The 12,335-nt window shown below is 58.4% G+C and overlaps 1 protein-coding gene across 1 annotated transcript in view; it reads right to left on the bottom strand.

Moving 5' to 3' along the window:
• Positions 1–4,778: 4,778 nt before the first annotated feature.
• Positions 4,779–12,335, bottom strand: part of PRKAR1B (protein kinase cAMP-dependent type I regulatory subunit beta) — a 121,150-nt gene continuing 113,593 nt past the window's right edge. The window contains exons 9-10 of the mRNA XM_069485868.1: positions 6,070–6,151; positions 4,779–4,951 (exon numbers count right to left, since the gene is read on the bottom strand). Coding sequence (XP_069341969.1) covers positions 4,779–4,951; positions 6,070–6,151 — 255 coding nt within the window. The remainder of the gene's footprint in view (positions 4,952–6,069; positions 6,152–12,335) is intronic.

Genomic DNA, 12,335 nt, shown 5'->3' with positions numbered 1-12,335 from the left:
GGATGTCCTCAGTGGCCCCAGGCCAAGTCCTGGGACCTTCCCTAGAGCCCAGCGTCGGTCATGCCGGTCAGAGATCTGACCAAGGCACCAGCCAGGCGGGTGGGACCTGGGCCGGCCGAAGTGCAGGGTTCCCAGTTGCACTCACCCTCTGGGTGGCCCTAGGCAAAGCTCTTCACACTGGAGCCTCAGTTTCCACATCTGCTCCTTCCACGGGGCAACAACGCAGCCTTATGCCTGGCCTGAGGACAGCGGGCACCAGGAGTGTACAGGACAGGCATGGGCAGTCCCTGACTCTCTCTGGGGCTGGGCCCCCTCAGGTTCTCCCCAGACCACAGCCCCTGGACCCAGACCTCACCTGGGTCCCCTGAGCCCACCCCAGGTAAAGCTCCCCGAGTAAGGTTCCCAGGTGAGGGAACCACTTCGCTCCCTTCCAGATATATTGGGGCAGGGTGACTTCCTAGACCTCCACGGGGCCTCAGGATGGAGAAGGCGCCACCTCCCCCAGTGGGATGACAGCCCCAAGACAGCTCCAGGGCCAAGGTCAGGGCCAAGTGCATGTCAATGTTCCAAGAACATTGAGCAGCCACCTTGGAGTAGGCAAAGGTGTTTTAAATAGGACACCGAACCACAAAGTATAAAGAAAAAGATGGATAAACTAGACTCTATAAAAATTAAAACTTTTGCTCTTTAGGAGGTATCACTTAAGAAAATGAAAAGACAAGCCACAGGCTGGGAGAAAATATTTGCAATATGTGCATCTGATGGAGAAGCTGACGCCAGATCACCCAAAGGCCTTGTACAGCCCAGCAAGTTAATAAGACATGCCACTTTCTGTAAATGGGCAAGAGATTTGAACAGGCATTTCACAAAAGGAGATTTGCAGTCGGTGCAGACGTGGAGAGACGCTGCGTCATTAGTCATCGGGAAGCACCGGTTAAACCACAAGGAGATACTGCCACACACGCGCGAGGACAGCAAAAGTAGACTGACCATCCCCAGTGCTAGCGAGCAGGGAAGCGACTGCCACCGCCCTCGGTGCTGCTGGGAGGCCACGTTGGAGAACGGTTTGGCCATTTCTCGTATGGTTACACACACACCCTCAGATCCAGCCATTCCAGGCCCCAGTATAGACTCGAGAGAGGTTAAAAAACATGTCCACACACAACTATCCGTAATAACTAAAAACTGCTCACCGTCCAAAAGTCCATTGCCAGATGAATGGGTAAACAAACTGTGGTACATCCATCAGCAAAGAACCGCAGCAAGGGGGACAAATGCCAACAATGTTACTCTGATGAAAGAGCTCAGGTCCGAAAGAAGACATACCGTGTGGGCAAGATGCCACGCACGTGACCTTCTGGAACAGCCCAAACCGGCCAATGGTATCAGTGGCTGCAAAGGGGCCCGGGGATGCTCTGGGGGTGATGGAACTGGGGCACATCTTGGCTGTGATGGTCACACAGGTGTAGTCACCTGTGCAAAGTCATCACCTGGCACACTTAAAACAGGTGCATTTGGCTGTATGTAAATTACACACCAATGAAATTGAACGCATGGATGGAAGAACGCCCTAAACTCAAATGCCTCCTGTTTTCCCCATTTAATTAAAATAGAGATCTGGTAGCTCCTTTACCCAGTTTGCCTCAATGGTAACTTCTTGCTAAACTGCAGCACGACCTCACAGCAGGGCTTGATATGGATGCTGTCAGCCCACGAGGACACCCCTGTCACCCTGTCCTACAGCCACCTCCACCCCCAGCCCTGGCTCCACTCCCGCGACGCTGGCATTTCAGGAATGCCGTGTGAATGGATCATGCCACAGCATCATTCTGGGGCAATTCCGTGCACGTTGCCGGGCTTACCAAGGCGTGTCCCTTTTTAGTGTCACGTAGCATTCTGGAGTACAGACGTGCCACGGTCTGTTTCACCCACCGAGGGACAAGGAGCTGTTTCCAGTTTGGGGTTAATGTAGGAACAAAGCGTCTGTGGACATGCGTGTGCAGGTTTCGTGTGAGCTCTGGGATAAACACCCAGGAACGCAGTTGCTGGTTGTATGGTAATTGGGTGCTTAGTTTAGTTTTTAAGAAACTGCTAACTATTTTCCAGAGCGGCTGCACCACTTCGTACTCCCTCGAGCCATGTACGAGCGACAACCCCCCCTCCCCGTTTCTCTGCATCCTCGCCAGCACTGGGCGTCGCTGTTTTTTGTTTTAGCCATTCCAACAGGCGTGTAAGGTGCTGCAGTTCAATTTGCATTTCCCCAAGGCAGGTGGCTGGGGCTTTGAGTGCCACCTGCTCCAGGGCCAAACGCCCTTTCACATCCTAGTAGGATTGTCCACGTTTGTATTGGTGAGTTTGAGAGTTTTTCATACATTCCACGTATTGGTCCTTCATGGGATCCGTGGTTTGAAAATATTTTCTCCCAATCTGTGTTTGTCTTTTGTCTTCACAAGGTCCTTTGAAGGGCAAAAATTCTTAATTTTCATGAATTCCAATTTATTAAATTTCCCTTTTATGGATTGTGCTGTCGGTACCGAGTCTAAGACCACTTTGCCAAGCCCTAGATCTCAAAGATTTTCCTTTTTTTCCTAAAAATGTCATAGTTTTATGTTTACATTTATATACATGATCGATTTTGAGTTAATTTCTGTAGAAGATGTGAGACTTAGGTCAAAGCTGTTGTGTTTTATTTTTTTGTTTTGCCAATGTATGTCAGAGCCTGAATTTCCCAAAGTTTCTCTCCGCCAACCCTTGGTTCATTCACTTCTGTTATTTACTCGAATATTCACTGCAGGTCTCCTCAGCGCCCAGGGCTGGACACCCCCCTATTCTGCTGCCTGGTCTAGAGGCCCACCGGGCCGGACCCCAGACATGCCCCAACCCCTCCCAGAAGCAGCCTCAGATCTGAGTGTCCACAGCAGGGCCCACAAAACGGCCACATGGCCCAGGGCCACCAGGATGGCAGCAGAGCATGAGCCCAGAGTGGTGCAGAGCCAGGGTGCTGGCCCTGTCCCTTGTCACGCCCAGGGCACTGTGGGTGGACAGGACCCACATTTGCACTGACAACGTTGACACGAGAATGTCTGGGATGTGTCAGTCACAGAAAGGCAGAAGAGGGGCATGGGGGGCTGTTTAATGGGAGTGGGTGTCAGTTTGGGAAGCTGGAAAGTTCTGGAGGTGGGTGGTGGTGATGGTTGCACCATGCAAATGTGCTCAATGCCCCTCAACTGTGCACCTTGGAATGATTCAGATGGTAAATTTTGTGTCACGTGTATTTTACTACCATAAAAAGAAAAAGAAAAAACCTTTCTCTACAACAGATCGCAGACCAAAACCTCCGAGTCAGAAGAGGTTCTTCATTGCACATTTAATAGTTCATGCAGCATCCAGAGCACGGGCGGGGGCGCAGGCGCACAGAGACATCCACAGGCAAAGGCGGGGCAGGGCGGCGTGGCCAGGGCCGGGCGGGGAGGGGCTCTGACGCCTGTGCTACCTCCAGGGAGGGCCTGCACTGTCACCTCAGACCACAGACGGCCTCTTTTGGACATGCACAGCCAGAGCAAGGTCGGGATCACCGCACGATGTCACTGCATTTCAGGACACCCAGAAGCTATGGTGGAGCTCTCTGCACTTGCTTACCCCACCTTGGGCCTGGCTCACTTTGCCACCGTGGGACTGAAGGGACACGTCAGTCAACGACGATGTAGGTGGTGGGCCCAAGGCTTGTCCGACTTAGGTCTCGTCCCTTACAGCAGGACAACAGAGCCTGGGGTGATGAATTGCATGTGTCTCCTGGGACTTCTCTTCAGCGATAGGTGAATCGGCTGGGGAAGGACGCAGAAGGCGACCCTGGTCCTAGGACTTTATCAGAATATGTTTCAGAAACCCCTCCTCCCCCACCGGCAAGGTCTCTAAAGCAGCTGCTTCGGGAAGAAGTGGAACCAGACGTTGTTCGAGGTTCCCCCTAACTCCAAGGGAACAGGGACCCAGCACAGCACCCACTGGATCTCGGAAAGTCACAAGCTCAAATTGTGTTTCTCTCCCGTCCAGGCGTCCAGCCCAGTGAGGGCACCATGAGTGTCCCCGAGTGTCTGGCCAGCGTACCCAACCCACCTGGATGGGCTTTTTAGGAAAAGCAAGGGCAAGCCGCCAAAATCATGCAGCTCTTCCCAGCGTCCCACGAGAGCACCACCCGGGTGGGTCACTCTCGGCCAAGTGGCACTGTCCCCAAGGCAGGACCCCAACCCTCTCCAGCCTAGGCCAGAGACTCCCCCACCCGGAGTCCCCACAGGCCCCTGGCAGGCGGGTATGTGGTGGCGGGAGCGGAGTGCTCGACCCTCTCTCTTCAGCCGCTGCTTCTCGCTCTCAGCCTGTGACCCTCTGGGGACAGCCCCGTTTGACACGATCTAGCCCACCCCTGGACATCCTAGGGTCTGGGGGCCGAGGGGCCAACGTCTTGGCCAGGTTCTGGGGAGGAGCGCTCCAAGGGCCACCAGATGACTGTCGGAGGGATGGGGTCCCCGTGACATGCCCACGGAGGCTGACGAGGGGACATGTGGGAAGGAGCTTGGCCTGCCGTGTCCTTGGTCTCGGGTGCATTTGGCTCACTTGCCCTTTGTTTTTGAAATGCACGAGGTGATTATTTATTCCAAACGGTGAGTCCGGGGAAGGGGCAGCCCCCATGCGGCCGGATGCCAGCCCCGCCCGGCCGCCACCTCCCCACACAGACAAGCACACACGGCCACCACACCGGCGCGGTCGGCGGCTCAGACGGTGGCTCAGACGGTGAGGGAGATGAAGCTGTTGTAGCGCTGGATGTTCCTCTTCAGGATCTCGGAGCAGGGGCCCAGCACGCGCTCGAAGCGGGGCCGGTCCAGCTTGACGCACTTGAGGGGCCCCCGGGCCACGACCGTGGCCGCACGCGGCCGGTTCAGCAGCAGGGCGATCTCCCCTGGAAGGCGGAGGGAGGTGGTCAGGGGCCCAGGTCTGAGGGGCCTGAGGCCACAGCAGGGACCCCCAGAAACTGCTCTCCTTAAAGGTAGGGAAAACCACCACACCGGGATGCAGGAAAATGTGGATTTCAAATGCACAAAAATAAAATCTTTTTAGGAGAAGTGTAGCCGTGAAACATTTGGGATATACTTATACCAAGGAGTTACTCATGGTTTATGTGAACTTCAAATTCTGGGCATTGTCCTGCATTTTGTTGGGCAACCCCACCTATAGCAGGCACTGTGGTGCACCGCCCAGACCTCACTCAGGACCCAAGCCCAGCCACAGGAATGCCCAGGTGTGCCCAGGGCTCTCTCAGGGCCCACTCCCAGCTGTGGGAATGCCCAGGTGTGCCCAGGCCTCTCTCAGGACCCAATCCTCAGCTGTGGAAATGTCCAGGTGTGCCCAGGTGTGCCCAGGTCTCTCTCAGGGCCCACTCCCAGCTGTGGGAATGCCCAGGTGTGCCCAGGTCTCTCTCAGGGCCCACTCCCAGCTGTGGGAATGCCCAGGTGTGCCCAGGTCTCTCTCAGGGCCCACTCCCAGCTGTGGGAATGCCCAGGTGTGCCCAGGCCTCTCTCAGGACCCAATCCCCAGCTGTGGAAATGTCCAGGTGTGCCCAGGTGTGCTCAGGTGTGCCCAGTCCTCTCTCAGGGCCCAACCTCCCAGCTGTAGGAACCTCCAGATGTGACCAGATGTGCCCAGGTCTTCCTCAGGACCCAGCCCCTAGCTCCAGGAATGTCCAGGTGTGCCCAGGTGTGCCCAGGTCTTCCTTAGGACCCAGCCCCCAGCTGCGGGAACGCTGGAGACTGATGGCTCCACTGTGTCCCTCTGCAGCAGGGAGGTGCCTCCCCCAAGGTCATGCCCTCTCTGGGGGAGCCCACACACAGGCCTGGTCGCCCCTGGGTACCCGGGCAGGCCCAGGACCTCCCAGTGAGGGGATGCAGCCACACTGGGGCTCGCCCGTCCCCCACGGGCCCAACCCTGGAGCCCAGGGGACGCCCCCACATCTCCCCACCTCGGGGCCTTCTGGGCCCCCAGTGAGACGGGGCAGCCACGAGGAGGGGACACCGGACTCACCAAAGTAGTCGGAGGGCCCGAGGCGCCCCACCTCCACGTACTCCTCGTCGGGGGACCGGCGCTGCAGGACGGACGCGGTGCCCTGTGGTTGGGGACACATGAGAGTCAGCCAGGCTGGGCCATGCGTGGCAGCACAGAGAGGGGGTTGCCCAGCAGGGGGCCGCTGCCCCAATTCCCGCCTCCCACCTGGCTCCTTTCCATGAGCCGCTGTTTCTAAACTCAATCCCACCGTTTCTTCGAGCACACCTGCTGTGGATCTGAGCACCGCGGGCACCTTCCTGGGGACCCCATCCAGTGGCGCCCAGTCCCCACTTTCGTTTGGACACACAGACCGTTCCTCCGAAATGGAAACACGCTAAGCACCCCGCGCCTGCTGAGGCCGCTGGGGAAACCCTGGGGACGTTCCCCAAGGGGTCGGTGTCTTTGTCGCAGGGCTGCCGGCTTCAGGCTGACCTTGGATTAACTCTCAAGGACTGGGAGCAGGTCCAGGCATGCCGGGCGCTCCCCGGGGACAAGGAGGAGTGTTGTCTCAGGGTCACGCACCCGCTAGGCACCTTCCTGGCCCCCCAAACAGGGGAGCAGGCGGGGGCTCTGCAGATTTTCCCAGCTCAATGATTAACGCCAGGGCTGTGGGCAGAATACCGCAGGGTCACCATGGAATGCGTTACACATTAAAGATGCAGCCTTCGGACGGTGGGACCCTGAGTCGGGGGCAGCCTGGGCGGCCGAATGTCCCCCACACCGGACCTGCCTCGAGAGGGGCCTGGGTATTGAAAGTCGCGGACTGCCACGGAGAGAGCTTGGGCTGTGCCACGGGGGGTCTGGCCCGGACCTCGCCTGGGCTGTGGTGTGACGTCAGGCAAGGCCTCGACCCCGTCTGAGCTGCTTCTACGCCTGTAACCCAGACATCGTCCTAACTACACCTCAGGAGGATTAAGAGAGGCTGCCATAAGCCAGCCGCTGCACACCTCCAGCAGGCCTCAGTAAGCATCACCTGGCCGAGCCCTGCGCACGCTGGCCGCAAAGCTTCCCAGGTTAACTGGGAGCCTCGCGCCTCGCTCCGACCAGCACCGAGTCCCCGCAGGCAGAGCCCTACACGTGTGAGCAGTGTCTGGGAGACTGAGGCCCCCGCAGCCTGGCCCTCCAGGGTCCTGATGTCGCTTAGGTACCCAGTGCCCACCTGTCCCCAGCCCGGGTGGCCTGGCAGCCCGGCGCCCTCTCGGAGCCACCCGCTCGGCATGAGCGAGCGCGTCATTCCAAGGTGGGCTCGGTTCACCCGGGCTCACCCAGCCTCGTAAAACGCTGTGCCGGTTAATGAGTAACCCCCACCTCTCCACAGTCTGGGAGCCCTGGGTCAGGACACCCTGCTGTGCCCGCCGTGCCTGGAATCTCCAGACACCAACTGGCAGCGCCCCCCCTAGCTGGGTCCCCCACCCTGGCCCCCTGATCCGGCCACGGGGCCACTCGGCTCCCGTGTTTACGCATCCAGCTGATGGATGGAGCAGGTCGTGTAAACAGACCGCTTCGCCGAGCACCACGGCTAGGCACGGGGACACGGAGCGGGCCCTCGGGGGCGCCCACAAACCCAGCCCAGCCCAGAGTCCCAGGGACGTGCAGACGCCAGACAGAGGGGGATGGAGCAGCTCCCAGCCGTCCTCCCTGCCAGGGGTGGTGAGCGAAGCTCTGGGCTCCACGTGGAAGTCCCTGGCCCGGCCCTGCCCGCTCCTCCCAGGGGCCAGAGCTCTGGCTCCCCCGTCTCCAAAGTTTCTGCAGCCCTGAGAATTCGGTGCCACGAGACTGTGCAATGCTCAGAGGGGTCCAGAGCCGGCCAGACCCCCACACGCAAGAACAGCTGTGAGAGGCCTGATCTGTCTTGACAGCCCGTTGCCTTGACCCGATATAACATTTACACCTTTTTATTTATCACATGCACACTTTGTGTGCCTTTCACGTCCATTTTAACAACTTTGTTTTACAACTGGGGCCATTTCCCTCTTTCAGAGTCCGGGCATGGACCTGAAGGCTGCGGGTTTACAGAATTACTCTGCAAAACTCAGGCTGGGGTCAACGTTCAGATGCTTTTTACCCCAAATAGCAAAAACCAAACTTGAGCTTGTTGAGCCTAATGGGGCAACCGCCCCACAAAGCCGGGGCTTTGGCTGGTTCCATGGCTCAGAGACGCGTTGGGAGCCCAGACTTGCTTTTGTCCCCTGCTGTGGGACATGCCAGGTGTCTCATGGTGGCACAGTGGCTGCCATGGCTCCAGGAGCCACCACACACCACCAGCAGGAAAAAGAGAACCCACATCTTCCTCCAGCAAGTCTCCTCATCAATGGGAAACCTTTCCAGAAGCTTCTGGAAACTTCCCCTCTCTCCTCATTGGCCAGAGCGGGTCTTACCCTCACCCTGACCAATTTTTGGGGGGGAGGGGGGACCAATGGGACTGGATTCACTGGCTCTGAGGAGGAGCCGGGGCCGGAGATTCTGCAGGGAGGGGAGAGGCAGGCTGAGCCACCCGCCACGGGGTTGGCACCACTGCTGTCCACCCAGCTGTCACCAACGGCTATTTACTGCAGCGCCTTGGGGCAAAGACACCTTTTCTACCCTCAATCATCTCTGGACTTGGGACGCCTCACAGTTGTGGTCGGCAGCACTTCCTCGTGGCCACCTCGCAGCCACTGGAGCGCTGGATGGGATGACGTTGCCACACGCATCGACTGTTTTACAGCGTGAGCATCTTTGGGCCAGACCCCTCCCTGATACCCCAGACAGATCCGGGTTTCAAAGTCCCCGCTGTTCCTGCGCCTGAGCCTTTATGCGCCCCGTTCAGGGCACCTGCGATTTGTCCGTCAGTAGGTGGAAGCCCAGAGAGGTTAACCAACTTGGCCCAGGCCACACAGAGGCAGAGCTGTGTGGAGAGGAAAGCTTCGGTGATTCAGCAGAGGACGGAGCCTCAGGGAACCCACTGGGCATCATGGGCTTGCTGCAAGGCTGGCCCCGCTCCTGGGTGCACCTGGGTGCCTCGTTCTTGGGCAGCCCAGCAGCCAGCTGTGTTCAGCCACCAGTCCCTGCAGCCCCCAGGCCCTCCAGAGACTCCTCTCCAGAACGCACCTGCCCTTGACTTGGGCACAGCCCCTTCCAGGCCTTGTCTCCAGGCTCCAAGCTCCCCATGATGGCGTTTGCTGCAGGGTGCTCAGTTCCCGGTGCCCTGAGCACCCAGGCGCCACTCACCCACCTGTAACCCTGTGGCCTTTGCAGGGACCCCCAGCAAGGCTGTCACGAGAGCACCGCTCAGAGAGTCCAACCACAAAGATTCTCTGATACCCCCTGCTCCACGAAGGGGCCGAGCATTGCCCAAGGGTCAGACCCGAGACCCCAAGAACCCCAGCATGTCAACCGCCCGTATCTGCGGCTAAGTTCATCCTTTCTCCAAACGCACCCCGTGCAGCCATCCTGAACTCAGACCACCGTGCTTTGGGGAAAGGGGCCCAGTCATTAAAGACACAGACTACTTGCCCAGCTGCCAGGACACTGGAGGGCATTGTGCAAAACCACCAAATCCACATGCACCAAATGTGGCCACTCAGCTGCCCCCGCCCTGCCAGCAGCAGGCCCCTCCGCGGCACCCACGCCTCCCCCCGACCTGGCCGTGGAGGGCCGGGAGCAGCCTCTGCACCCCCACCCGGCTGCCACAGCTTCCCGGTTTCCAGCCAGAGTCCACGCAGAGCAGGGGCGGAGCACGCTCTCCTCGGCTGGCGGGTGGGTGTGGGGTGCCCTCCCCTGCCCTTCCGTCTCCACCCAGGATGAGCAGCCTGGAGGGGCTCAAATCCCAGCTCTGCCACTTCTCTCGGGCCATCGATTGTCCTTCCCGAGCGTCAGTTTGCTCCTCTGTAAACTGGGATAACCAGAGAACCTCTCAAGCAAGTGTGACGATGAAATGAACAGTCACATGTCAAGACCCAATAAACCATGGCCACGTTCCCGCCCCCTTCCCCATCCCAGCCGAGGGAGCAGCCCAGCTTCCCCCATGCAGAGTCGCAAAACAAAAGGGCCACGCAGGACAGACTTGCCCCTGGGACATCCACCAACTGTCACTTCACAAGAAGGAAAGACGCCTCTGCTCTTTCCGCTGCATTGTTTTGGGGTCTCCTTGTTACAGCAGCTTGCTCTCTCACCCTGACTGATACACCCCTGGAGCACTGGCGGTGATGGCAGGAGGTGACGGTCCCCTCCTATGACTGCCCACCTGCAACCACCTGCGTGAAACACGAGTCTGGGGGCAGAGGCAGCAGAGGAAGAACAGGACAGATGCACCAGAGGTGACCTGCCGCCAGTAGGGCCAAGGGCTCCCAGGACACGGGCTGCTGCCACAACCACTGCGTGCTGGGTTCTCTAGGCTGCCCAGCGTGAGACAGGCCAGCGCCTCCGTGCCGTAGAAAGCTCCTGGAAATGACATTCTCCCCTCCAGGCCCCGCTTCCCAGACTGCCCAGAAAGCAGCACAGACATCTCAGGAGGATTGTGAGTCTGGAGTCTTTGGGCTGGAAAAACATACTTGCCAAAACTCTAGGTCATATTCCCCAAATTTCCCACTTACTGACTCTAACCCGACGCTAAAAATAAACCAGGTCACATGCCCACAGGGAGCGGCACACAGAACATCATCCTGGTTGTCTGCAACGGTGGGATGACCAAGGACCTGTGTCCTTGTCGCTATTTTGGTTTTTTAAATTTTTCTGCAGAATCAAAAACAAATTCAACTTTCCGATTTTCCACAGCAGGCAGGTGTGGCTTTGCTAAGAAGGAAACCACTGAGGTCTCGGTGTCACCCACCCACGGAAGGGGCCTCCCACCCCTCGGGGCAGCCCCGCTCGCGGGCCAGAAGCCTCAACTGCTTTGTGCTCGGAAGACCCCTGACCTGGTGAGTCGGATCACAGAGGCAGGGGCAAACGGGGAGACGAGGTCCCTGCTTTGGGGGCCAGCACCCCGGGAGAAGACGGTGCCACAGGCGCAGACGGCAGCCTTGCCGCAGCCCGTCCCCGGGACCCAGGTCTTTCGCCTCACTCGGAGATACGACACACCTCCCTGCCATTCGTTCCTTTAGGCGTGTCTTCACCCCTTCACCCAACGTCCATCCAGCAGCTGCTATGTGCCACGCACTCCTCTATGGCTGGGATTACGGCACCAGACAGGGCAGGCACAGCCATCCGCCCGGAGCCAGCGTGCTGATGCAGACAACAGACTCTGTCAACAAGCAAACGAGACCACGCGGGGGATGGTCGGTGAAGACCCAACCCGACAGTGACCGTCCAGCTGAGGTCTGCGGGCACAAGGAGCCCCCGCATCCCAGGCAGCGAGCAGTGGCCGGTGCCAAGGCTGGGAGGGGAAGGGGCCAGAGTGGGGGCGGGCAGGGCCGTCAGCAGGGGCCTGCCCCACCCAGGGGCTGATGGTCGGCTTGCCCAGCACCTGGCACGAGCCCCGAGGGGCGAGGGACAGCTCCCCAGCACAGGCGGACCTGACCCAGGGTTCAAGCTAGGCGGGTACCAGAGCCCAAGTCCACGACGCTCACAGCCCAGGCTGGAAACAGCCCGGACACCACCCAAGGGAGCATGAGGAAACCACGGTCTACTCCTTCATCCGATAATCTCATGCTTGTGAAAAGAGCCGGGGCCTCGAGACAGGCTGTGGCGTGCAGGGAGCCGGACCAAGGTGCACAAGGGCTGAGTCCCTTTACATGAAGTACTAGAAGAGGAAAATATATTTACTTTCTCTAAATAAATACATTTTATTTTAGTTTTCATTTATGTATTTTTTTTAGAGATGGAGTCTCACTATGTTGCCCAGGCTGGACTCGAACTCCTGGGCTCAAGCCATCCTCCCACCTCTGGCAACCAAGGAGCTGGGACTACAGGTGCACACAACCATGCCCAGCCAAGTAAATATATTTTAAAAGAAACTTAGTATCACTCGCATAAATGCGAACCCGAATCACTTTCCATAAATTAGAAAGTAACAAAATAAACAAAAACAAGGAGGCAGGAGCCGGAGAAGTGTCAGATACTCCAGCCTCACCAGGGGTTTTCTCCCGCCTCAACCAGAAATCGGATGGGACCGAGGAGGCACATGGGGCGTCCAGGACGGCAGGCCAGCAGGAAGGTGGGCCACAAGCCAGGGCCAAGAGTCCGGGCGCAGATCTGGCCCCACAACACACGAGCCAGTCCCAGGCAGGACTTGGCTTCTTGAGCCGATGCCTTTGTGTTTTATGCGT

The sequence above is a fragment of the Eulemur rufifrons genome, chromosome 14 (genome assembly GCF_041146395.1).
Source record: "Eulemur rufifrons isolate Redbay chromosome 14, OSU_ERuf_1, whole genome shotgun sequence".
NCBI classification, from domain to species: Eukaryota; Metazoa; Chordata; class Mammalia; order Primates; family Lemuridae; genus Eulemur; species Eulemur rufifrons.
This window is presented reverse-complemented; position numbering and strand designations above follow the sequence as displayed.